Source organism: Hypomesus nipponensis, chromosome 1 (genome assembly GCF_054491055.1).
Source record: "Hypomesus nipponensis isolate SF chromosome 1, ASM5449105v1, whole genome shotgun sequence".
Taxonomy (NCBI): domain Eukaryota; kingdom Metazoa; phylum Chordata; class Actinopteri; order Osmeriformes; family Osmeridae; genus Hypomesus; species Hypomesus nipponensis.
The window spans coordinates 14333587-14360488 of NC_140361.1; the positions used below are offsets into that span (position 1 = coordinate 14333587).

Below are 26902 nucleotides of genomic sequence, written 5' to 3' on the forward strand. Positions count from 1 at the left end.
ACCTCCACCTGTCACTCACTGTGTGCCATTATAGTGTTAGATGTGTATGAGAGCATGTGTGTTTGGGGGATAGAGTGTGTGTGTGTATGGGGGGGGGGGGGGGGTAGACGATGTAAATGAAAAAGGAGAATAGTAATGAATCCAAACATGTATTTGTTGTTATACTGATAGATTTTGATAGTTTAATTTACCTCTGTGACCAGTAAATACTTAGTAATTCATGTAGGAATACTTAACCTTGAACACAAAGTTTAATGAAGAAATGTAAATAAAAAGTTATGGGCACGGAGAGGCAATTCCCCTCTGGATCCTATGCTAGAATAATTTGTCTTGACTATGATAATGATGTCGTTTTGACAGGATGCGACGTGCGCCTCTTAGTGGTGATAGGGAGAAATTACATTACATTCTGTAATATTGTGGAGTTTATTAGCAGAAGACGCAGGGCTGCCAACTTTTCAAAAAACCTTGGAGTGAGATTTGGTGGGGCCAACCAAAATTTTACTCGGTTGAAGTTGCCGTCTCAGCGTGAGAAATACAAGGTGTGGCGTGAGAGCGTGTGAACTGGTTGAAATGCCTGTCTCACGGCCAATGCGTGAGAGTTGGCAGCCCTGAAGACGTATTTTTCATTTACGTATGTTCTACATTACTACTTGAAAATAAGTCAAAACAGAGACATAACACTGCCACAAACACGAACGAAATATATAACACCTGGCAAGCCGTGTGAAGCATCAAGTTCCATGATGTAGCTTCTCAACATCTGAACGGAAGCAATTTAAAACCATCAGAAATTGCTTCCGGAGCCATTCCCTTTAGCCCCGATGCTACACGCGGGAAACAGACGAAGAGATCTGACCACATTGACAGTAAGATTTTCCCGAATTTTGATATAATTACGAATTATATTACAGCTATGAAATTGCAAAAACATAACCACACAAGTCAAAAAAGAAAAGTAATGTGCGAGAGCAGAGAAATGTCATATTACTGATTTGTATACTTGATCTTGCTAGTCATGGAAGTGAATGTGTGTTGCTAGCAAGCTTGCTAAGTCAGTCGTTCACACACTGACCTGGGACTTCACAACACAATAGACAAACCAGAGCAGGTAGTAGGTTGCAAGCCATCAAGCACTAAAATCAGGAGGCTAAACAAATCAAAAGTGAATATGTAATGGGCATTTAAGTGTGTGTAGCCTACATGTTAGTGTGCTAACCAGCTGCAACAACATGCACAACTGCACTGTGTTCAGTTTTCACTTACTTGGTAGTCCGTCAGCAAGCCTTAGCATAGTTGACTTAATTGGGTTGTTGGAAAGCTAGCCGGGTTCAGCCATTAAACTTAAAGTAATTTACTGATGTTACGTACAGTAACTTATAGTATTAGAGAGTTACAGATAATGTTGACATGTTTATGTTAAATTGGCTTGTTTAGCTGTCTGCTTTGTTATTTGTTACTGATCGTGATTTACACATTTATTTTCACAGTAGAGCATCATTTCGTGCGGGGCAATAATGGGAGACACGCTGGAGTTCAACGACATCTACCAGGAGATGAAGGGATCCTGGGTCGGTCAACAAGGATGTTTTAAACATATACTAAACTCCACTTCCGACCTTTGTTACCATATTTTAGATTCACCCTGTAACTAAGGGACAGCTGATTCGACTTAGGAATGCACACTTCATTCCATAGCTGACCTGCTCAAACCTAGATTCATTTATCTTCTCTCCGAAAGAATGTCCAGTACTAGACTGTATTAACTCCAGTGTGTGTCCTGCAGAACGATGGCCGTCTGCGCTTCAGTAAGCAGAACGTGGTGTACAAGAGCAGCAAGACAGGGAAGGTGGACAACATCCCTGCCCTGGAGCTCAGTCAGGCCCAGTGGAGGCGCGTGTGTCTGGGGCACGGCATCAAGCTGGTCACCAGCACCGGACACATCTACAAATACGACGGCTTCAGGGACACGGTGAGTGTGTGCGTGTGTGTGCGTGTGTGTGCGTGTGTGTGTGTGTGTGTGTGTGTGTGGGGGGGGGGGAGATAGAGAGGGGGATGTTTGTTGACAGATAGAGAGGGGATGTTTGTTGACCTTGGAAGCCTGTTCAGGGAATGCACGCTGCTGTGATTGGGTATGGTGAAACTCATCGTTTCCTGTCTAAAAACGCTCGAGTGTCGGATTGTGTGCGCGGAACACACACACACACACACACGCCAGCGACCCGCGTGTGTGTTCAGTGCCAGCTCCGTCATCGCTCCCCAGAGGCCAATCAGTGTATTTTTGGGAGATGGATCTGGGCGAGGGGGAGAGAGGAGAGAGTGGCGCTGCTGATGTCATTGTTTATAGTCCACTGTCTACACACTGTCTCTGGTGAGGAATTTACCCCCACTTCACTAAGAGGGGGGGGGGTCTTTGATGTGCTCACTCTCTATAGTCGTCGCCCCCCCCCCCCCCCCCCGTTACGCCAGCCGTGTTACGACATGAAACACTCATGGTCTCTGCCAGCGCCGCTCATGCATGTTGGCCTATGTGGTCACCTCTTCCACTCGTGTCATGGTGCAGGACTGCCAGCTATGTGCACACACTGAGGCCACGGTGCAGGGCACAGGCACGCTGCTGGCCTCAATGTAGGGCACTGGTTTAAGGAGTCATCGGAGACCCGCCGCGGGTGAGCGAGTCGAGTCAAAATAGCTCGTGGTTTGCAGCACCAACGGCGGGTGTGTCGGGGTTCCCGGTGGGAGATTTGAAGGGGCTGGGGGTTCTGGCTGTAAGCGAGCTGGCGGAAGGACTGAGGGAAGGGAGGGGCTGTTGGATAGCGAGCATCATTTGGGGGAAGGTGTGTGTGTGTGAGAGAGAAGGGGGGTCTGTAGCAGGTGTGTGTGAGGTAAGCTGTATGGTTCAGGCAGAACAGTAATGAGGTGAGGAGATGCTCCCAGTGAGGATGGCAGGAAGCATCCACACACACTGGGCCGTTTTACTGCCGTCCATTCTGAAGGATCTGAACCCGGTGAGAAACAGCAGCTCGCACACCGTGAGGCCTTCTTCCTTCCATACAAAACAGGCCCAGATGTGTCCTTATTGAACATGTTGGCCTGTGTTCACATCGTCACATGCCTCTTTCTCTCACACACACACACACACACACACACACACACACACACACACACACACACACACACAGAGAGAGGCTCTAAATCTCATGACCTAACAGACAGGCAGATTTCCAGGTGCATAACCTCTTTTCCACACTCTTCTCACACACACACAATCCCCTTTACACACATGTGGAAGTGATTGTGTGTGTGACAGAGCGTGTGTGTTTGTGAGAGCGTGTGTGTGTGCTCTCCAGCTCTAATCGGGCCTGCAGGATAAATAAACAGGCTGATTGTAAGCGGCACAGGGAGAGCAAGCGGACGGATTACATTCACCTCCAGTATCCCAGGGGGCCGAGCGCTGGGCGGGGGCATAATTGAGCGCTGATGAGTTTGACCTTCATCGAGACAGAGGGAGGGAGAGGCAGGAGAGGGAGGAGGGTGACGGGTGTTTTTAGTTGTGGTGGGCTTATGATTTTCTCTTACCAAGGTACATCTTTCTTTTGGTTTCTTTTGTCCTTTCCATCTGTGTTGTCCTCCCTCACTGTCGATCTCTCTCTGCGTCTCTCTCTGTTGTCTCTCTCTGTGTGTCTCTCTGTCTGTACCTCTCTCTCTCTCTCTCTCTCTCTCTCTCTCTCTCTCTCTCTCTCTCTCTCTCTCTCTCTCTCTCTCTCTCTGTCTCTCTCTCTGTCTCTATGTCTGTACCTCTCTCTCATCCCCCTGGCCCTGCAGGACTTTGAGAAGATCTCTGAGTTCTTCAAGACCAACTACAAGGTGGAGTTGTCAGAGAAGGACATGTGCGTCAAGGGCTGGAACTGGGGCACTGCCAAGTTCACAGGTAACCCAACCACACACACACACTTTGGTCACTCCCCCCTTCTCCCTTTGTTGGCTAAGTCTCCCCCCCCCTCTCTCTCTCCAGGACCATTGTTGTCGTTCGACGTGAACGACAGCTCGGTGTTTGAGATCCCCCTCTCCAGCGTGTCCCAGTGTGCCACCAGCAAGAACGAGGTGACCCTGGAGTTCCACCAGAACGACGACGCCGAGGTCTCGCTCATGGAGGTCCGCTTCTACGTGCCGCCGGGCACCGGCGACGAGGGCCAGGACCCTGTGGAGGTGAGAGCAGGAGCCACCACAGTAGCCTCAGCCGAAAAGCCTACTTTTAGTTGGGTACAGAGGGACAGATAAGGACTGTGGAGCCGTTGAACCCGCGGGATGATAAGAGCCTTTATTGATGGACAAGTAAGGGTGTTGTTGGATGGATGTTAACGAGCGCTAGATGGAGCAACTGCTGTATGTATCACTGTCAAAGACGCGCACGTTCTGATTGGACGACCTTTTACTGTCGGGGGCCTGACTCCGTAATCAGTCGTTACGGATCCAACATCACCCCATGTTGACCAATAGGATTTGAAGTGTGTGTGTGTTTGTACTAGAGAGAAATGTGAACACGTGTGTTTGCGTGTCTGCCCAGGCGTTTGCAGACAACGTGCGCTCCAAGGCTGACGTTATCCAGGCCACGGGCGACGCCGTGTGCGTCTTCAAAGAGCTGCAGTGTCTCACGCCCAGAGGAAGGTACGTGGTCGATCCTGTACTCTTCACGCACTCACAGCTAAGAGGTCAAGTCGCGACGACCCCGGGAGGGAGGTCTTTCAACCTGCAAGCTCTCCTCACAGGAGTTCAGTAGAGACTGTTCTGTTATCCTCCTCCATGCACTCATGGTCTCTCTCTCTCTCTCTCTCTCCCCTCTCTCCAGGTATGATATCCGAATCTATCCCACGTTCCTCCACCTCCACGGCAAGACGTTTGACTACAAGATCCCCTACACCACCGTGCTCCGCCTCTTCCTGCTGCCTCACAAGGACCAGAGGCAGATGTTCTTCGTGGTGAGTGTGGGGGGGGGGTCAGATGGCTGAGCGGTTGGGGAGTCGGTCTCGTAATCAGAAGGTTGCCGGTTCAATTCTCGGCTGTGCCAAATGACGTTGTGTCCTTGGGCAAGGCACTTCACCCTACTTGCCTCGGGGGGAATGTCCCTGTACTTACTGGATGAGAGCGTTTGAACAAGTTGTGACTCGGTAACACTGTACAAACTCGCTCTCTCTGTCTCTGTCTCTCTTTTTCTCTCTCCAGATCAGTCTGGATCCCCCCATCAAGCAGGGCCAGACCCGATACCATTTCCTCATCCTCCTCTTCTCCAAGGAGGAAGACATCAGCCTCACCCTCAACATGAGCGAGTGAGTGGAGCGCTAAACGAGAGCAGCTCCACCTTTGTCTAGGACGTGAACATGTTGACGTGTGTTCCTCACGGGGAAGTGTCCTCACGAGCCTCTTTCCTGTTCTCCTGTCTTTACTCTCTCTTCCTCCCCCCCCCCCCTCCATATGACACCTCTCTCATTGCTTCCCCCCGCCCTACCTCCTCCCTCTCCCCCCCCCCCGGTCTCTCAGGGAGGATGTGGAGAGGAAGTATGAGGGCAAGCTCAGTAAGAACATGTCTGGCTCCCTCTATGAGATGGTCAGCAGGGTCATGAAGGCCCTGGTCAACAGGAAGATCACCGTGCCCGGAAACTTCCAGGGGTGAGGACACGCGCGCGCGCACACACACACACACACAGGCAATATACTTTCTTGTGTGTGTGTGTGTAAGAGCTCACCCCCACACAAGATCGGTGAAAATCTCATCTCTCTCTCTCTGTCTCTCTGTCTCTCTCTCTGTCTCTGTCTCTCTCTCTCTCTCTCTGTCTCTGTCTCTCTCTCTGTCTCTGTCTCTCTCTGTCTCTCTCTCTGTCTCTGTCTCTCTCTCTCTCTCTCTCTGTCTCTGTCTCTCTCTGTCTCTCTCTCTCTCCAGCCACTCGGGGGCTCAGTGCATCACCTGCTCCTACAAGGCGTCGTCGGGCCTGCTCTACCCCCTGGAGAGGGGCTTCATCTACGTGCACAAGCCCCCCGTGCACCTGCGCTTCGAGGAGATCTCCTGTGTGAACTTCGCCCGCGGCACCACCACCACGCGCTCCTTCGACTTTGAGATCGAGACCAAGCAGGGCAACCAGTACACCTTCAGCAGCATCGAGAGGTGGGGCCGGGGGGGAGGGCACACGCTCCTGTACACACGCATGTACAGGCATGCTTACACACACACACACACACACACACACACACACGCACACATTGAGAGATACTTTCACACACATGTACAGGCATACAATCATTCCAAAATGTGTCCCCATATAGACATACAGACATACTTACACACACATACTTGCACACACACTCCTTTACGCGCACACGCACGCGAGTATGCATGCATGCATGCAAATTTGCGAGTGCACACTTGCACACATCTCTTTAGCCCGTAACTTGTCTTTCTCTCCCCCTCTCTCTCTCAGAGAAGAGTATGGCAAGCTCTTTGACTTTGTCAACGCCAAGAAGCTCAATATCAAGAACCGAGGCTTCAAAGAGGTGAGGGGGTTCAGACAGCTGTGTGTGTGTGTGTGTGTGTGTGTGTGTGTGTGTGTGTGTGTGTGTGAAGGGAGCTCAAGTTCATGAGGGCCGGACAGCGCTGGATGTAATACTCACGGTTGTCTCACCCTGTCTCTGTGTGTCTGTCGGTTTACCCCTGAAGAAAAAGGTCGGTATGGTTACTGTCGCTCCGGACTGATCACCCACATGACTGTTGGTTTGGTGTGATTAACGCTTGCATGGTGTGGGGTGGGGGTGGGGGTGGGGGGGGGGGGGGGTCTTGGTTGGGTGGTGAGTGCTATAATCCAAGGGTATTGCTGTTGATTGCCATGATTGATTTAAATGACCAACGAATGACCTGTGTGCGCGTGTGTGTGTGTACACGTGCATTTGTTTGCATTGTCTTGACTAATGTACTGCCCGAGGCTCTGCGGTGGTTAACACTGAAAGTCGTGTCCAAGGCCCAACACACACCCAACCCCAGGTTTTCTCCCACAACGCCATCCGGCAATACAAACAAACCTCCCCCCCTCCCCCAGTCCTGTCAACGCCACCTTTCTGCTGTCGCCGCCGCGGTAACCGCAGGTCACCGGAGCCGGCTAGCGAGGACAAATGATGCTGCCCTCCGTTTGCTCCTGGTTTGGGGGGTGGGGAGGGGCTGCGCTCCAACACTCCTCTATGGCTCCCTCCTTCTCGCCGTCCTTCCATGGTTTCCCAATCAGGGGCGTCGCAGTGTTCACGTGATTACGATTCGGTGACGCACACGGTGACTTGGTCTGAAGGGAGGCGAGGCCGGGGGAGGAGCCGTGGACGAGTGTTGGACCAGTGCTGGTGAGAGTGGGGGGGGGGGTCGTGGGCTTCCCCCTCAGCCAGAATGCATGGTCTCACAGGCTCTGTCAGCTCTCTGTGGTGCAGGCTTGGGTGTCTTGGTTGTCAGATGGACTCTCTTTCTCACTCTCTGCCGGTGCACTCTGGGAACTGTAGTTTTGACGTGCGCCGTTCCCGGTTCGCAGGGCATCAAGGGCAAGAGCAACGAGTACAGCGACTCGGACGACGACCAGCACGACGCCTACCTGGAGAGGATGAAGGCCGAGGGGAAGATCAGGGAGGAGGGCGACGACAGCGACGAATCGGACGGCGAGACCGGTGAGTGGCGGGGCCAATCAGACAGCCGTGGCGCTTTTGAAAGGGGGCCGTACTGTGGGACACATCCGACAGGACAGGCGTGGGATTTTTCCAACCGATCAATTTGTCATTCTCTCTCTCTCTCTCTCTCTCTCTCTTTTGTCTGCAGACGAGTCGTTCAACCCTGGAGAGGAGAGTGATGTCGCTGAGGAGTGAGTCGTTTTCGACTTATCATGTCTCTTTCTCTCCGTCTCTCTTAAAAAAACATGTCTGTCCTCGCTGGGTCTCTTGTCTTACGTCCTTCTCTCTTCCTCCCCCCCCCCCCCTCCGACAGGTACGACAGCAACGCGTCCGAGAGCGAGAGCAGCGGAGGGGACAGCGACGACGAGGGGAGGAAGAAGGAGGCCAAGAAGCCCAAGGTGGTGAAGGAGAAGAAGGCGAGGAAACCTCGCAAGGAGGTGAGGAGGAGGAAAGGGCAGTCGGGGGACACTGAGCACTGAAAAGCTATTTCCCTCTCCAATTTTGTCGTCCGGGGGGGAAAATAAACGTTCAGGTCGGCCTCCGGTTAAACCTGCATGCTTGTGTATCTGTTCCCCCCTCCTCCCTGCAGAAGAAGCAGAAAGACGCCGGCGCCCCCAAGAGGCCGATGAGCGCCTACATGCTGTGGCTGAACTCGAGCCGCGAGCGCATCAAGGCGGACCACCCCGGCATCTCCATCACAGAGATCTCCAAGAAGGCCGGAGAGATGTGGAAGCAGATCACCAAGGACAAGAAGGAGGTGAGGGCTCCCTTCTCTGCTGGGACCACGACCAGCTTCCCTCAGAAAGATCTGGAAAATGCTCAGTTTTTTTATTTTAGTTTAAAAAAAATATATATTTTGCAGGCACGATCATGTTGTTGTTGTTATTATTATTATTATTATTTGTGTTGTTGTTATTATTGTGATGCTCTTTTGTAATGGACAACTGCTTGTCTCAGGAGTGGGATGGCAAGGCAGAGGAGGCTAAGAAGCAGTATGAGAAAGCCATGAAGGAGTACAGAGAGAGCGGTGGGGCGTCCTCGGCTCCTGCCAAGAAGTAAGCACACACACACACTTTACATCCTGTACACACACGACAGCCCAGCCCTCTTCAGGCATTCCCATTACAGCCACCACAAACGGGGCCAGACTCACAGCCCTTTCCCCCTCCCCTGCCGTGTCCTTCAGGGACAGCAAGAAGAAGGGAGCCAAGAAGGAGGACAAGAAGAGGAAGCCGGCCGGCGGGGACAAGGAGAAGGAGCGAGGAGGCGGCAACGACAGCTTCAAGAGCCGCGAGTTCATCTCCAGCGAGGAGAGCTCCTCCGAGTCCGACTCTGGCCGCAAGAAGGCCAAGGCCAAGAGCAAGAGCAAGGCCAAGAGCAAGAGCAAGGTAGTCTGTCCCTCGCTCTCCCTCCTCTCCAGGTCTCTCTCTCTCCTCTCCAGGTCTCTCTCTCTCCTCTCCAGGTCTCTCTCTCTCCTCTCCAGGTCTCTCTCTCTCCTCTCCAGGTCTCTCTCCCTCCTCTCCAGGTCTCTCTCTCTCCTCTCCAGGTCTCTCTCCCTCCTCTCCAGGTCTCTCTCTCTCCTCTCCAGGTCTCTCTCTCTCCTCTCCAGGTCTCTCTCCCTCCTCTCCAGGTCTCTCTCTCTCCTCTCCAGGTCTCTCTCTCTCCTCTCCAGGTCTCTCTCCCTCCTCTCCAGGTCTCCCTCCTCTCCAGGTCTCTCTCCCTCCTCTCCAGGTCTCTCTCCCTCCTCTCCAGGTCTCTCTCCCTCCTCTCCAGGTCTCCCTCCTCTCCAGGTCTCTCTCCCTCCTCTCCAGGTCTCTCTCCCTCCTCTCCAGGTCTCTCTCCCTCCTCTCCAGGTCTCTCTCCCTCCTCTCCAGGTCTCTCTCTCTCCTCTCCAGGTCTCTCTCCCTCCTCTCCAGGTCTCTCTCTCTCCTCTCCAGGTCTCTCTCTCTCCTCTCCAGGTCTCTCTCCCTCCTCTCCAGGTCTCCCTCCTCTCCAGGTCTCTCTCCCTCCTCTCCAGGTCTCTCTCTCTCCTCTCCAGGTCTCTCTCTCTCCTCTCCAGGTCTCTCTCCCTCCTCTCCAGGTCTCCCTCCTCTCCAGGTCTCTCTCCCTCCTCTCCAGGTCTCTCTCTCTCCTCTCCAGGTCTCTCTCCCTCCTCTCCAGGTCTCCCTCCTCTCCAGGTCTCTCTCCCTCCTCTCCAGGTCTCTCTCCCTCCTCTCCAGGTCTCTCTCCCTCCTCTCCAGGTCTCTCTCTCTCCTCTCCAGGTCTCTCTCCCTCCTCTCCAGGTCTCTCTCCCTCCTCTCCAGGTCTCTCTCCCTCCTCTCCAGGTCTCTCTCCCTCTCTTTGTCTGTGACCATTTACTCAATATGACTCTTTCCAGATCCCCTTCTTTCCAGCCTTCATATTATTAACGCTTTTTCTACTGTTCTTGTGTGTGTCAGGAGTCTGAGGAAGAGGAAGAGGAGGTGTTGTCCACGCCCCCCAGCTCAGACCAGGACTCGGACTGAGGACGGGGAGATTCTACCTGCTGATCTGGGCATTACACACACACACACTCACTCTCTCTCTCTCTCTCTCTCGCTCTCTCACTCTCAGTCAAACGGACCAACCTACCAGTTTCACTTCCTCTCCTCATGTCCCACACCAACACTCGCAGACAGACAATACTCCTGGCTAGAGTGACAAACGGAAGATTTTTTTTCTTTTTTAATACTTTGTTTTATTTTTCCTTTGGTATCTTTTGCCCTTTCGTTGGAGTGCACAAGATGGAAGCAGAGACTTACACATCAAACACTTATATTCGCCCTGTAGAAACCAGAAACATTTTCCAACATACGATGTACTACATTTCCCATTGTCTTTGTGGAGGGAAAACCGTAGTCCAATAACCCGAGGGAGACGGCCAAGTCTAATAAAACCGTTTTCCTTTGTTGAAATGTCACAACTGCAGTTTAGTGCATTTTGTTCATGTTTTGAGGCTAAATAAATATAAACCTTTTGTAGTCAAATGTATCACCATGTTCTTCTTGATTGCCCTAATTGACTCTTTAGTCTCACCCTCTCTGTGACCGTCCCTGGGGATGAGACACACGAGCTGCTGTGGTGTCAGAGTAGCAGAGCAGGCGGACACAAAAATGGAGTGATGAATGCTAAGTGGATGGTGATGGATGGGGAAGAAAAATCCATATTGAGGAGATGGTGGTTCACGACCTGGGGGTGGGTTATTCCCCACATTGTCAATGTCCATAAAGAGCACAGTAGACGTCAAGAAGCCTGCTGTGGTCCCGCGTCTGTGGTCCCGCGTCTGTGGTCCCGTGTCTGCGGTCCTGTGTGGTCCCGTGTCTGCGGTCCTGTGTGGTCCCGTGTTTGTGGTCCCGCGTCTGTGGTCCCGCGTCTGTGGTCCTGTGGGGAGAGGACAGCAGGTGAAGAGGGGCTTCTGATCTCCACGGCGCTTCTGACTGGAAACTTCCTGACTCGCAGGAAGTTCAACTTGCCAGCACATCCGTTCCCCCGCGGCTCGGAGCACTGCTAGATATAGATTTGAACCAAAGAAGCTTTTAGCACTTTGATTCAGTTTGCCTTTAGTGGTCATAGACTCCATTTAACCAGCCAGCGGTTGATACAGTGGGTTCTGGGTTAGGGTGCAGGCCTCCAAATTGGAGAGTGATGGGGTGGGCCAGGGATAACGAGTTTGAGATATGAGGATTGAGAGGAGGCTGAAGTGGTTAGTAAATGGAGTTGTATTAGAAAAATAAAGGTCGGTTTTTAAAAGCCAGATATTCAGTATGGCAGTGTGGTTCCAGCCCAGAGGGATTCATCTGCTTAGGTTGTAGTCTCGCTCTCTCTCAAACTCGTGTCACTGTCCAGAAATCCCATTCTCTTCTTCCCAATGTTCCCTTTTGACATCCTACCTTCTCCCCTCTGAGACTGCCATCCAGAGTGGGGGGGGGGGGGGGCTGTGTGTTCTTGCTAATGCAGAGGCTGTTTGAGTGTTTCCTGCATCATTTGTGCTGTGGTTTCTCCTCCCACAAAAGATGTAATCTCATTAGGGAAACTATCATTGTTCCATCATTCCCACTCGCCTCCTACACAGGCAAAACACAAACACTGCATGTACTTTAACGAGTAATCAATGTGCTGAAGGGTGGTTGTAGTTTTTTTACGAGGTATAACAAAGGCTTCAGGTGATGTTCCAATAAGCACCATAGCAGGTCCAAGGGCATCCATTTCTAGAACTTTCTCCATCTCCTCTGAATTTATGCTACAGTGTCAATATTTTCACACACTACATTTTCAGCGTATCCCATCGCTACTTTACATAAGTGTGTGTCTGCTGTGAAGCTCCTATGATTGTGTTTTATGTGTATTGTGTTACCCTAATTGTTCACAGACATAATGGACCCACTTAAAAATTAAGGGATCTTGCGATACTGTCTCTGGGCATCAAACGCACACACAAACACTCATAGCATTGTTACACACTTTTGCTTCTGTGTGACAAAGACCGGCGTGTTGCAAAGTAGCCGTAGCGTATTGAGTTACGTCATTATGCTGTTATGAGTGCCACGCATTTGGATTGATCACCCACATGCCTGCCATTTGTTGTCTTGTGTAAGTGAACATGACTCATGTCATGCCGTTGGGATAATGCGTGTGAAGGGCTGATGTGTGTCGACTGTGCGTGAGTCCAGGCGTGAGGGAGAAGGGAGAGGGAGCCGTGTCTTTGTTCGTTTGGGAGAGAGAGGGGGGTGGTCCGACATCACCATCCAGTAGAGGAGAGGAGAGGGGGAGAGAGACGGGGATAGAAAGAGAGCGAGAGAGATACAAAGAGAGGGACAGAGTGACCAAGGGACGGCTTGAGAGGCAGACCTCAGAGAAACAGAGGAAAGTGTTGAGACACACGCGCAGGGTTCACTGTTTTCAGTCACGTTTAGGATCTCGTTTCTGGAACTGACAGGAACTCTCTCAGGCTTGGGAGTCGCCACCATTCACAGACTTGTCGAGCGCACCTACAAATCTCCACGCGCACCGTCATGTGCAGGATGGCCACGATGATGAGGAGCTGTGTGACAGACTTCTTCACCTACGAAACCACCAAGTCGGTGGTGGTGAAGAGCTGGTGTGTTGGGATCATCAACCGCGTCGTTCAACTGCTCATCATCATCTACTTTGTCTGGTTGGTGCACTGTGTGTGTGTGTGTGTGTGCGCGCGTGTTGTATGTTTGTGTAGATTCTTCTATGGACCGTTTGCATGTGGTTTATTGTGAATGAGCTTGGCTTTCGTCTTCTGAAATCGAATGAGAAAAATCGAAGCTGACATGAGTTTCTGAGGTTGTCGTTTAGCTGTTAATTTTTCATTCGGTTTCAGACTTGTCATTCACCCTTCGTTTTGTATTTTTTCAATCTCTCTGTCTCTCTGTCTGTCTGTCTGTCCTTGTGTTCTTCCTGGTTTTAGCTGGGTCTTCCTGCATGAGAAGGCCTACCAGGTGACAGACACAGGCATCGAGTCCTCGGTCATGACCAAGGTGAAGGGCTTCGGTAAACTCAATGGACGTACGGTGGACGTGGCAGACTTTGTGGTGCCGACACAGGTATAGGTCCTGCCCTGACCCTTGACCCTAGTTCCTAGTGTTGACGATGAAAGTGAATACAACCTTCACAATGATTAAGGCAGTTGCGTTTGTCGAAGCAGGTGGAGTTAGTCTGTGTCGCTTCCTATGAACGTCAGTGGGTTGAGGACGAGTGTGTCTTTGACTTTGTGTTTTAGCTGACAGACAGACCTGGGTGTTAGGTGTGTCTACTGCTTCTTTAATAGACAGACCTGTGTGTTAAGTGTGTCTACTGCTTCTTTAATAGACAGACCTGTGTGTTAAGTGTGTCTACTGCTTCTTTAACAAACAGACCTGGGTGTTAAGTGTGTCTACTGCTTCTTTAACAGACAGACCTGTGTGTTAAGTGTGTCTACTGCTTCTTTAATAGACAGACCTGTGTGTCTACTGCTTCTTTAACAAACAGACCTGTATGTGAAGTGTGTCTACTGCTTCTTTAACAGACAGACCTGTGTGTTAGGTGTGTCTACTGCATCTTGCCTGTAGCTAACTGACCTGTCTGGTTACCAGGGTGAGGCCATCTTCTGTATCATCACCAAGCAGATCGACACAGAAAAACAGGAACAGGGCTTCTGCAAAGAGGTCAGTCCAAATAGAATTGGGCACAGACACAATCTGGTTGATTTTGGGGGGGGGGGAGATGATTCCTTTTACTTATAAAAATGCACACCTTTCACAAAGTGATAACACTTTAGAGTACAGACTGCGGAGATTAAACTCTGGCTATGCTTCTATGATCCCAGCACTCCTTTAAGGCACCCCAGAGAGTGTTCAGAGATGTTTGTGGCTGTCTGATTCGTTCAAATCATTCAGGAAATGTCTTCTGTGTTGTCTGTAGTGCCTCCATGGAAACACATAAGTTAGATGTAGTTAGTCGGGAAAGATTTTCTGCCCCCTGAGAACAACTTATGCCTTGGATACCTTCGCTAAGCTCCTTTGACATGATTATAAAATATATTTCATCGGATGTGCTTCTTCAAGGCCTGCGTGAGCACTTGCAGCAGCACGAGTAGATGCGCTAGCAGCACCAAACGAAGACAGATAACATCAGATGTTCATTGTTAAAACAAACCAACTCACACTTGAAAGGATGCTATACTTTGAATGAAATATATATTGTTCATAAGCAAATGGTTTGTGAGGATATTACAGTAAGATGAATATCTGTAATGTATAAAGGGATCATGGATACTTGAATAAATGTATCAAATCATTACAATATTTGTTGGTAAGGGTGTAGTCATGGCATATCCATTGGCCAGGTTTCTGTCATTTACAGAATTTTAGTCAATGCTTATTTATGTGTGTTTGTGTGTGTACGTACGTGTGTGTACTAGAATTCCAAGAAATATTCCTGCAACACAAGTGCAGACTGTGAACAATTCATAGGTTCATATCTGGGAAATGGTGAGTCCTGTGCTCCTCACGTCATTCACTATTGGATGGGATGTGCTCTCCACTTACACCTCTCTGCCCCTCCTACACTCTCTCTCCCTCCCTCTCCCCTTCCCAGGCCTGATCACAGGGAACTGTCTGAGAGGTCAGAATGAGTCAAGTGGCAAGTGTGAGATCGAGGGCTGGTGTCCAGCAGAGAATGACACACAAGCCAAAAGGTGATACACATCCACGCATGAACCCACAACCCTGCCAGCACACCGGCGTGTGCGCAGCACACTCAGGACTTCATCAGGCAGCAGTAAACACACTTATCCCCTCCCCCCCAACTCTCTTTCAGTCGGCCGACACTAGCAGTCGAGAACTTCACGATCTTCATCAAGAACAGTGTCCGCTTCCCTCTCTTCAATGTCACCAGGTGCCCCTCCCTCCCTCCTCGCGCACAAACACACACCCTTAAAGTAGCACACATTGAGCCTTGCAACCGGCAACGTTTAATCACCGATATACAAATCGTCCCGATAATCTCTTTCTCTCTCCCTTCACCCCTGCATTGCTTTCTCTTTGTCTGTCCCTCTCGCTCTGTCTCTCTGTCTCTCTCTCGCTGTCTCTCACAGAGGGAACTTCCCCCGTTCCATGAATAAGAGCTACATCAGAAGCTGCACCTACCACCCCCAGGACCACCCCTTGTGCCCCATTTTCAGAGTGGGAGATGTGCTGAGCTACACCGGCCAGAATACCTCCACCCTCTCTGAAGTACAGTGACATCATCCTCCTCATCTCCTCCTCCTCTTTCTATCTATCCTCCTTGCATCTCCCTCTCTTTCTCCCCCCCCCCCCCCCCGTCTTCTCGACATCTTTGGATCTAGAAGTTTCCGTGTTGCTATCTGTAAGTGTTTCTCTCTTTCTGTCAGGGTGGAGAGATAGGGATTAACATAGGCTGGACGTGTAATTTGGATCAGTCTATAGAGAAATGTAAGCCTTCGTACTCCTTCACACGACTGGACAAGGTGTTTGAGACCAACACCCTTTCCAAAGGCTACAACTTCAGATACGCCAAATATTACCAGACAGAGAACGGCAGCGAGTTCCGGACCCTTCACAAGGCCTTCGCCATCCGCTTTGACATCATGGTAACTGGGAATGTAAGTGTGCTCGTTGTTTGGTGTGTGTGCCAACGTGTTTTGCTTATACTAATATTCGTCTTTCGTGGTGTGTGTTTTGCTTGTGGTTTGTGTTTTGTTCTTGTGTGAGAGACCAGTACTTAGTGTCTCAGCGCTAACTCAGTTTTCTGAATGGGTTTTTCAAGGCTGGGAAGTTCAACACGGTTCCTACTCTGATTAACATTGTGGCAGCCTTCACCTCAGTCGGACTGGTGAGTCGTCTTTGTGAAGTCACAGCTGTAAATGGATTATTGTTGTATTACAATGGACTGTACAGTGTTAATGAAGGATGACCTGATTTGGCTATGCTAACTTGGTGGTGATTGGTTGCAGGGTACGGTGCTGTGTGACATCATCCTTCTGAACTTTCTGAAGGGGGCGGACCGGTACAAGGCCAAGAAGTTTGAGGAAGTGAGTCGTCGTTGACAGAACAGGAGAAGGAAAATACCTCAAATGAGATTTGTAGTCATTTTCATAGTCCACATTTCTACTTGTCTTGTCCTCCTCCTCCTTCTCTTCCTCCTCCTCCTCCCTCCTCCTCCTCCTCCTCCTCCTCCTTCTCTTCCTCCTCCTCCTCCCTCCTCCTCCTCCTCCTCCTCCTCCTCTTTCTTCTCTTCCTCCTCCTCCTCCCTCCTCCTCCTCCTCCCTCCTCCTCCTCCTCCCTCCTCCTCCTCCTTCTCTTCCTCCTCCTCCTCCCTCCTCCTCCTTCTCTTCCTCCTCCTCCTCCTCCTCCTCCTCCCTCCTTCTCTCCCTCCTCCCTCCTCCTCCTCCTCCTCCTCCTCCTTCTCTTCACTTCCCAGGTCTCTGACTCACCGGCCACTGTCCCCATGTCTCAGAACGTCAGCAGCCAGCTGTCAATCAAACGCGAGGACAGATCTGAGGACTCGGGTGCTCTGTCCATCGACCAGATGGTGTGACATCATCTGCCGGGACACACACACACACAGTCCTTCTAGCCTTATCTCTGAACACACACTCCCGGACCTATGGGGAACAGCTACAACTGGGACATGGCTCATAACTCACTTGAATACTCACTTGAATAATAGATTGTATGAATGCCCCGTGTATTGTTGCCAAGTATGTTGTTGCTGTACAGTATGTTCTGAATATGATCCATTTATGTGGTCCCATTGTCTCTGTTTTTACAATTACAGCCCTCGACTAATGACACTAAGAGCTTCCTAATGGGGGTGAAACAGAGAGAGAGGAAGAGGGAGAAGGGGGGGAGAGGAAGAGAGAGGGAGAGAGTTTAATGAGCATGACTTGTGGTTTTAAATGGGCCATTATTCATAAATGCACCCAATGTCTTAAGACCATTCTACATCATACGCACTGGTCACATTATAAACATGAGGTTTACTTAACAACATGATGTCAATTCTCTTTTTATTTATTTAGGCAAAGCAATATCAGTATGTTCATGTTTCTCAATGATTTGATCTCCTTGTGTTGTTCAAACACAAACATTTCAACAATCTTAAAGAAGCATAACAATAAAATGCCAACTTGTCCAGATAGAAAATAGAATACAAAAGCCATATTTTTGACCAGATAAGATTTCCACCAGGAAGGTTTTTAGTTGCTATCCACCCTTTCTTTCTCCTGTTCCTCAAAAACTGCTCATCGCATTTCAGGAGTACAGGACCATCGTCAGGGTGTGCCCCAGTGCTTGACAAATGACTGTGCAATTGCAAATGGCTGTAATTGGATTGTCATTTACACATAACCGTAAATCAGAAATTGCGACTGACGTCCTCTTTTAAATGGAGCACATGGTACAAGGTGTAGATTCTAGAAGCACTGACTTCAAGAGATAAACCTGAATAACGGGATGAGGGGGTTGTGTGCCATAAATAATAACACTGTTTACTGTGCCTGCGGATTTCTACATTTCAGTTCTTAGTATGACACCTGCAGAGCACCAGCAGGTGAGATTGATGGCAAATGTATTGAAGGCAAACCCTGAGCTCAGGCCTTCAGTTGAATATGATAAATGTTTTAAGAATGTGCCACATCCTACTGTCACATGTTCACACCCATTCACTTCTGTATGCAAGCAACATGCCCACAGACATACACACACAAACACATATCAAGATCTAGCCCTCATTTTCAGCATATGATTGATAAGGCCAATGAGGTTTTATACTTTATTATCATAGTTGTCTGGACATCATTTTCTCAGTGCAGTTAACGGGTACAAAGGGACAAGCTGCGGATTTTGTATAGAAAAGTTGTAAAAGACAAACGTGTTTGTCTGTGCGTGTGTGTGTGTGTGTGTGTGAATGTGGTGCAAGTCATTGTTTAGGTTTTCTTCCAGACTTTTTTATTTTCAGAGCTGACACCCAGGCTGGCAGAGAGGGTCGGGACACGGGCACAGGCACAGGCACAACTTCCTGTTCCTCTTGCATCCCAGAATCCTCCTCTTCTTCATCCTCTGACTCCTCATCCTCTGTCCAGGCGTTCTCTTCTTCCTCATCCGTGTCGTTGTCATAGGGAACGAGTTCTCTGGGTTCTATGGCGACCACCTCCTCTGCGAACCTCACGCAAACTCTATCGTCTAAGCGTCTCTGAAAGAATGAGAATGAGAATTGTGTTTAATCGCCAAGTACTGTAAGTGTTCACAAACAGAGATATAGTTTTAGTCACTCTGTCTATAAGACACAGAGAGAGAGAGACAGAAGAGAAGAGAAGAGGGGAAAGAGAGGGAGTGAGTGGAGGACTGAAACCTAACCCTAATCCCATGCTTTTAAAGAGAACACTCCAAGATAGAGCACACCAGTGACGGTGGTGTGACTGAAAACGAGTTCAGAAGCAAAAACAGCGAGAGGACAATGTGTGTCCGGTGAGATGGAAGGGGAGGAGACAAGTACAAGAAGCGACCTCCGCCCTCACCTTTTTGGTCACTGTTTCCATGGAGTCGCGAGACACCGAGTGTTTCAGTATGCCGCGGTACCGCGGAGCAGGAGAAGGGGAGGAGGAGGAAGGAGAGAGAGAGGAAGGAGGCGAGCGCAGGGGATAAAGAGCCATCATGACACTTTGGTCGTCCTGCGATCCTTCTTCCTGCTGAGCTCGGCTTGTCGTGCCCTCCTTCAGGCTCTCTCCGTTCCTGTCCTCGCTCCCTCTGTCTCGCTGTTCCTCCTTCTTTCCTTCCCTCTCGGCTACCCTAACCTGCGAATGGTACACTCTCTTCCTGTTCGGGGGGATTTGGTTCCTCTGTGCAGAGTTGTGTAGACTGCCCTCTGGCTGTGGCACATGGACAATGCATCAGTTACATCTTTTAAACAGCTCTACTGCATACAAAACACTGTTTACGAAACTCAGTCGATGGGCAGGATGCGGTTTGTTACTTGTCGAAATGGTTTAAGGGATTATGTCTTTACCTTGTCCATCTGAAGGACTGGATTGGTTCTCATCTCGTCACAGCTGAGGTGCGATTGGACATCACTGTGTTCCATTGGTTCTGATTGGATGACTTCAACTTCACCGTGCTGTTCAAAGATTCGGCTTGGTTCTGAAATGTCCATACTGACATCAGTCGACATGTGTGCTGTGTCTCTGTTGGGAACCTGGTCCATTGGCCCCAAGTTCCACTGGGTGTTTGCACTTCCTGGTCTGCTCTCTCTGCTTAGGTTCAAACTTGATTGGTCAGTTTCCTGGCTTTGAAGGGTCTGGTTGGTCCCTAGTCGGTGAGATTCCAATTTACTGAGTCTTTGATAGGTTGGGACATCTGTCTGGGTGGGACTGAGGAACTGGGCCCACTCCTGTCCTGTGAGGATCTCATCCAGCAGGCTGAATGAGCCCAGGCCAAAGTCGAAATCACTGGAGTGTCTGTTGAAAGAAATGAGGAGGAGGTCTATAAGAACAAATGAGGTGTGTTCATGTGTGAGTGTGTGAGTGTGTACTGTATGTGTTAAGACTGAGACCGGCAGAGAGCACATGAACAAGAATGTCAATGACAGGTGAGTGTGTGTCTGGCTCATGAGAAAAATGTTGAGCTCAGTTTCACCCTGATTAACGTCTGTGCTATTGCAACCTTTTCATCCACACACACATACACACACACACATACACACACACACACACACTCACATACACGGGCACACACACGCAAAGCATTTATAACTTGCTCATACGTTTTACCAGACATTTCCTCAACTAAGCAAGAAAACATTCTAGACCTCAGCTATGATGAATTATATTGTACATTTGAACATGTGTGCACTCATTCAAAGGACAGGAGTTCCATTGACAGTTGTGAGACAGGCATGGCAACAAACACAAATCAGTCACCTTCTACGCACAGGCATACATTTGGCTTTGAGTGGATGTGTGTTTACTGTTTACCTTACGTGACCCTCTGTGATCCCTCTCTCTGAACCAGTAGGTGGAGCTTCACCTTGGACCTCTCTGATAGGCCCCTGGGATGTCTGAGCTCCCTTATCATTGGACAATTCTGTGATGTCAGCCTCTGCAACCAATCGCTGGTTTTGAGTTGAAAACTGTTTCATCAAAGCAATACATTGTCAGCTTACATTGTCAACTTACACAAGTGAAGCATATAGAAGGAGATATAGAGTTTATAACTCTTCTCAGTCTTTTACTTACATTTATTTTTCCTTCTGTTATTCCATTGTCCTTTTTTTCCCTCTTTCCCAAACTCCCTCGGCTCTCTCTCCATCGATCCATGATGTTTAGAGTCCATCTCTTCGTCGATCTCTCTGACAACCTTTTTTTCTTCTTTGCCGCTACCAAGGAGCTTTCTGCTGTGACCTGATTGGCCGAAAATACACCCATGACGTTATTCAACCCCCCGTTCCCGAAAGCTCCACTCTTTACCGGACTCCCTGTGTCCAGACCAGGGTTGGCGCTTCCCAAAGACCACATGTAGACCTTTGGAGTGAAGCCAGACTCTGACTGGTTTAGGGAGGAAGTTCTAGAGCTCTCAGTGCCTTCAGCAACCACATCGCTACTGTCCTTCCTGAAAGGCGGTGAGGTCAAATGTGCAGCTACTGGAAGTGCACATGGCACTTCCCCAGCATCGGGGCCATCATTCAGAACTCCAGCATTCTTTGACAACCCCTCTTGAACCCTGGTCTGGTCTCCAACAGACGACTCACTCCTTTCCTCAGCCCCTGCCCCTACCTCACTCTCCCCCTTTCCCTTGTCCTCTCCCCCTCTCGCTTCCCTCCCTGACCCACCTCGTACCCCTGCCCGTGACTGTCGCTTGTCAGAGCCACGCCCCCTGAAAGGAAACTTCAGCTTCCTGCTCTTCAGCTGAGGAACTTCCTCTTCCTGCTTCCTACAGGGAGTGACGTCTCCCCCAGTGAAAGTCGGGTGTCCATTTGTGCCACCCGCCAAACATTCCTTACTTGGAGGGGCAACGACAGGCGACAGAGGCTGCTCCGACCCTCGGCTCCCCATCACATGACTTGGGGGGGAGACACCCTGAGACACAGGAAGAGGCTGGGATACCAGGTCAACGTCCCTGCTAGGCCTAGCGTGGGCCTGCCGCTGTCGCGGAGAGTCCTTAAAGCCAGTCACCTTAGAGTCAAAGTCCGGAATCGCAAACTCATCCCTGGAGTCCCATTTCCCTAACGAGTGCCTGCTGGCACCACCCCCCCTCCCTGCACCCTTAGCCCGGCTGACATCATCAACGGGAGACAGCCCCACGTCCCCGTTGCTGCCGATGTTTCCTGCTCGTCTTGTCCAGAGAGAGGGGGACCTCTCTCCATCCTGGCCCGGGTCCTGGGTGTCTGAGGTGGGGCTGAGGGGGCTCTGCCGTCGCTGGGTGTTGGTGCCCGGCTGGAGCTTCAGCCTCTGGAGCATGGACTGGAGCAGGACCTGGGTGTCCTGGGGCGAGCGGGGTTGAGACATTCCTGGGAGTGGTCCCCTCTCTCACATCAGATCCTAGTGAGGTTGGCAATCCCTGAGAGAGAGCGAGAGAGCGAGAGAGAGAGAGAGAGAGAGAGAGAGAGAGAGAGAGAGACAGAGAGAGAGAGAGAGAGAGAGAGAGAGAGAGAGAGAGAGAGAGAGAGAGAGAGAGAGAGAGAGAGAGAGAGAGAGAGAGAGAGAGAGAGACAGAGAGAGAGAGAGAGAGAGAGAGAGAGAGAGAGAGAGAGAGAGAGAGAGAGAGAGAGAGAGAGAGAGAGAGCATACAGACAGACAGACAGACAGACAGACAGACAATGAGTGCATCCGGAAGATCCCGAGGGGATTTCAAGTTGATTTTCCTCAAATGCAAGTACTGTTCTTTGGAGGAGTATGTGTGTTTGCAAGTGTGTGTGTGGGCCTGCATACATACTTGTGTTTGTCTGTGTCCTCTGTCTCACTTGGGAAGCAAGTTCCGGTGAATCTCTTCTTTCATATTCCAGTCTTTTTCCATGTTCAGGCTTCCGAAGCACTTCTGCTTGACAATGTATGCGTTTCACTCTCTTCAACTCCAAATCCCTTCTGTCCGTTTCAATTCAATTCCTTTTTTCTCCTTCTTTCACTCACAGGTTTTGAAAAGGTTTCAGCGTCTGCACTCTCCCGACTGCACTCTTCTCTGTGATGACTGTTCCTCTGTGTGCTGCCTGTGACCAAAACAGCACAACTGCCCGTCTCACCTATTGCTACTGCCGAAACTCTCTGTCTCTCTCTCTTTCTCCCTCTCTCTTTTTCTCCCACTATCCCACTATACACGCTCTATATCTTTCTCCCCCTTGTATCTCACTATCTCTCTTCAGGAAGGCTACGTATGTCTCTTTCTGGAATTCTGTCATTCCTTTCCTGGTATGATCCTTCATGTTATGTCATCTCTGGGTGTCAGTAGGCAGTGAATGGCGTTCCACAAACTGACACACCCAGATCAACGAGAAAGACCAGTGAGGCTAGATAACTTGTAACCCTGTCCTGCTTCACGAGTAACACTGACTATCCCTCTCTCTCTCACACATTGTGGCTATGGGGCCTTTTGGTTTGACCTAGACTTTAGAAATAATATGTCTGTAACTAGTAAGTAGGACTCATTCTACGTTCCTGTGTCAGAATGGAATCATATGAGAAACGGAAACACAGCTTTCAGACAATAATATAAAAATTCAGCGTACTTTTTTTTAGATAAACAAAACACTTTCTGTTTTCTTTTGGGCATCAATCACCAGGATAGAAACAGTTAGCTGCTCTAGCTCTAACATTGGATCTATGGGGGAACAACATGCTCAAAACTGACTAGATCTATTAGTGCTTTCCCAACTGGATGGATCACAGCATTAAGCTCGTACAGTTGGGAAAGCACTTACAGATCGAAGACGAGAAGTCAGTTTTGAGGACTTGGTTCCCCATTGACTCAATGTGAGCTCTGCTAACTGTTTCTATCCTGGTGATTGTTGCATTAGATCACATGGATAAGTGGTATTGGTCATGAGATCTGATGCAAGGTCCCCAATCCCATCATGCTTGCCCACATCACTGCGTTAAATGGAAATGGAACATAAAAGGGCTGAAAATAAGAGTGTAACGCTAAAGAGCCGAAGTTACACGAACTCTCTTCATTCAGATACGGCGTTTCCTGATTTTCTATCCGGTTGTCTCCAGGAACCGGGACCACGTTATTCCTCACAACAATACCTTGCAGTATCACATGTTGTAATACCTCATTCGTACACCTGCCTAATACAGCCCCTCTCTCTATCCCTCATTCTGTTCAGGAGAGGACATAAGATGCGCATTCCTGTTCTCACCAACTTGTACAGGTGGACCATAAAGCATCCTGTGGCGCGCCCTCGTGGCTCATGGTGTGTTTGAATCTGGTTTAGGCCCTTTCAGTGTTTCCCTCAGGATTATATGGTGTGGTGAACCTCGGCCCGGGGGTGGTGGGGTGCTCCCCTGGATGAAGATTGTTGTTTTAAAGTTAAATCCATCAATCTGGGGCACTTTGTGAGCAAATTTGAGAAGTTGTCTATGAAGAATTTTGAGCACACTACTAGGCTACTTTTAGTTGAGAAGATTATCCTGTTTGTCATGCAAGTGCAATGGAGTGACTACCAGTATTATTGTGGAGAGTTTATTATGATTTTAAATGTATTTATTATGCTAGATTAGTTTATTATTTTGTTATGCACTGTACATCCGTACATATCAAGGGATATATAGCCAATTAAAAGAGCATTATTCCTATCGTAACAACCTTTTTTCATATTCATTGCTATCGAAATCAAAACATTTTCTTACTTACAGATATGGTTAAAACATACTGCCTATTTAAAATTTAGATGTTATTTAATTTTCAAAAAATGTCTCTGGCATTGTTCAGAGAGCAGGTCCAAATGTGTGGACGGGCCATATTCGGCCGACGTCCCGTAGTTTGGGGACCCCTGCTCTATGCTGTCACTATGAAAGTAGCATGGCAGACATGCACCCAAAAACTATATTTTAAATAAAAAATCTGTGTTGATGTGCAATGTTATGTGATACTGTCTGATGTCACCACCCAACACAACATGAAAGCTCCAAGCTAAACTCATCCAAATGACAAAAATAAGGCCTCTGTATACACAGACCACCATTAAATCACAACAAAAGGAAGGCCACCATAATATCATGAACAACATGTTTTGCAATTATCGCACCACTGGTTCTGTTTCCACAATGTCCTTGCTATCATCAAACAGATGCATTGATTCACAAATAAACCTTTGTAGCTTTAAGCTTCATAGGTGCTGCCCTCATTTGACAGTAACCAGCTCTAAGAATTTCAAAATATCCTGCTAGACTGGATTTCATTTACATCCCTAATCATGTGTTTGGTTGGGTAGTTGGCATAGTTATGTACTCTTAGGCATCTAGAATATTTCAGTGTGTTAGTTGAAGTGTTTAGCTCTGAATCTCAAGGATTTAAGTTGTGAGGGGACATATGAAATCCTCAAAGGTGATTTACAGAAGGAGATCTTGGAGAAACCTAGATGGAGCCTACTTTATGCATTATCATAATTTGAATGACTCTTTTTACATAATGATATAGATGAAAAATGATCTGATCTTGATCTGAAAGTACGAGCGAACATTTCCGTGGGATAACGTTGGCGTGGTGGATCTGGAGGGTTTACATGACAGCCCAGGATGAATAAGGGTAAACTTTTATTTTAATTATGTTTTTTTTCTCATTCATGACAGTCTCTGGATGTTTAAAAAAAAGAAATCTAAATTATTGTAAAAATTCTCAAAACAGACTTATTAGAGAACAATATTTAAGACGTGACGTGACGTGATGACGTGACGTAATGACGTTGACGTGATTTTCACGTGCTTTTCACGTCCATTTACATGTTTTTCCATAAGCGTTGCATCTGTTTTCCAGTCAATGACAATGCAAAATTCAAAGGTTTGTTAGTTTTGTTTGTAAATACTTGTTTATCAATTATTAAACTCAAAATGTTAACTTTGATATAACTAGGCTAGTTGATCTATGTATATTACCACAGTAGAGTCAGGACTATAGTGAAACAAGCTAGAATGAGATGCACATGGCTAATGATGCTAACAATTTACCTATAGCTCAAACTGTTTCTGTTCGATGATCAGTTCCTGCTATATTTAGATATGTAAAAATACTTCTCAATTTGTATGTGCAGACAACAGTTCAATCCACCGACTTGTCAGTCAACTCTGAAAGGCCAGACGACTGCTCAAACGTAATATGTCCTAATTTACAGTAAGTACTCTACCCCGAATTTTGCAGTTGTATATTGTTTATATGGGTACCACTTAAGATCAAGGTGCTTGTAGTAAGCATTAGTTAATTGAACATATGGCCTTAGTAAGCTTGCAATAAACACATTTTAATGTTAATAAGCATCTTATAAAGGCCTTATTACATATTAACTAATGCTCATCTCATCTTACTATAAACCTAACCCTAGTTTTACCCCTTATTCATATTTCTAACACTTTTAGCCTTATTCATTTGAACAAGCATTACAGAAGGGCCTTATTACCTAGTAACTAGCGTTAAATACAAGAACCTTGACCTAAAGTGTTATATTTTCATTGTTTTGCAGTGTTGCATTGTTACACAGTTATACATTCTAACACTATTAACTACAAATTAACTACGCAACAATTTTTTTTACACAGGTTTGTACATTTATTGGGTCACATGGTCACATATCAATAGCGACTTTTTACATATTATCAGTCCATCCCTTCCCATAAAGTACACACATGTAACATTCTCACCATTCTTACTTCTTTTTCTTTTTTCACAGTGGGAGCAGCTCTGTTAAACCATTCCATGCTGCAATTGGTAACTGTCTCAAATACATTCAAATGACAAACTGCATCCTAAATTCTTGTTTGAACTTCCGCCCATACCTCCAGTTCAAGTTTGGTTGACGTAGTAGCAGACTCAAAAAATTATAAATTGCCACTTAACTTGCACAAAGCTGTGTATGTTGCTAAACAACTCTCAGAGAGCCTCATTACATAACATGTTTATATATGACAAAACACTATGCTGAACAAATCCTTTAGCATTTCAATTTGGACATCAGGCATTTTACTTCCATCCAATAAGACTTTAAAAGTGTTACGGTAACAGTATCACACAATCATCAACTCAACATTTCAATGTGTCTGTTCCCCTGCAGGGGGACTAACCAATGAAGACCAAGAGGAGCTGCAGTGTCTGAAGTGGGGGCGGACCTGTAAGGTGTGTCTGCACAGGTGGGTCCACGTGGTCTTCATCCCCTGTGGACACCTGGTGTGTGAGGAGTGCTGCCGCAGGCTGCCATCTTGTCCTTTCTGCCGAGGCCAGATCCAGCACTGCTTCAACATCTCTTTCTCATAACCACAGCCTGCTAGACCATTCAGCCCTGGTGCAGAACCTGGTCCAGCACCTGGCATTGGTTTTTCCATCTCATCAAGCCATTTCCAATTGTCTTTACATTTCCGTATTGTTACAACTGTATTAGAGTATTTTGCAATAGCTGACTGAGGGGTGATTTTGAGTAATAAATGGCAATATGTTTCGAATTGGCTTTATTTTGTTTTGTATAATGCAAT

The 26902-nt window shown here is 48.3% G+C and overlaps 3 protein-coding genes and 1 long non-coding RNA gene across 4 annotated transcripts; 3 read left to right on the forward strand and 1 right to left on the reverse strand.

Annotated features, from left to right (window-relative positions):
* Window positions 1-713: 713 nt before the first annotated feature.
* ssrp1a (structure specific recognition protein 1a) lies at window positions 714-10697 on the forward strand. The gene is made up of 18 exons (XM_084696371.1): window positions 714-869; window positions 1491-1571; window positions 1787-1972; window positions 3826-3931; window positions 4016-4209; window positions 4568-4668; window positions 4850-4979; window positions 5224-5327; window positions 5539-5667; window positions 5939-6160; window positions 6474-6546; window positions 7560-7692; window positions 7841-7883; window positions 8006-8129; window positions 8282-8449; window positions 8650-8747; window positions 8879-9080; window positions 10131-10697. Exons 2-18 carry the CDS (start codon window positions 1518-1520, stop codon window positions 10194-10196), a joined length of 2133 nt encoding a protein of 710 aa, XP_084552497.1. The 5' UTR covers window positions 714-869; window positions 1491-1517; the 3' UTR covers window positions 10197-10697.
* A 1798-nt stretch (window positions 10698-12495) lies between these two features.
* On the forward strand, window positions 12496-17199 carry p2rx3a (purinergic receptor P2X, ligand-gated ion channel, 3a). The gene is made up of 11 exons (XM_084699158.1): window positions 12496-12865; window positions 13145-13280; window positions 13809-13880; window positions 14636-14705; window positions 14812-14911; window positions 15034-15111; window positions 15311-15449; window positions 15608-15838; window positions 16003-16068; window positions 16190-16267; window positions 16657-17199. The coding sequence occupies exons 1-11, from the start codon at window positions 12723-12725 to the stop codon at window positions 16771-16773; spliced, it is 1230 nt and encodes a 409-aa protein (XP_084555284.1). The 5' UTR covers window positions 12496-12722; the 3' UTR covers window positions 16774-17199.
* Window positions 17200-18002: 803 nt separating this feature from the next.
* Window positions 18003-22416, reverse strand: LOC146302709 (uncharacterized). The gene is made up of 6 exons (XM_084698329.1): window positions 22164-22416; window positions 20468-21788; window positions 20207-20343; window positions 19243-19690; window positions 18755-19105; window positions 18003-18429 (listed from the first exon to the last, which is right to left on the reverse strand). The coding sequence occupies exons 2-6, from the start codon at window positions 21734-21736 to the stop codon at window positions 18157-18159; spliced, it is 2478 nt and encodes an 825-aa protein (XP_084554455.1). The 5' UTR covers window positions 21737-21788; window positions 22164-22416; the 3' UTR covers window positions 18003-18156.
* A 2343-nt stretch (window positions 22417-24759) lies between these two features.
* Window positions 24760-26832, forward strand: LOC146302710 (uncharacterized). The gene is made up of 4 exons (XR_014742181.1): window positions 24760-24971; window positions 25474-25553; window positions 26107-26144; window positions 26488-26832. It is a non-coding gene; the product is annotated as an uncharacterized LOC146302710 (long non-coding RNA).
* The last annotated feature ends 70 nt before the right edge of the window (window positions 26833-26902 follow it).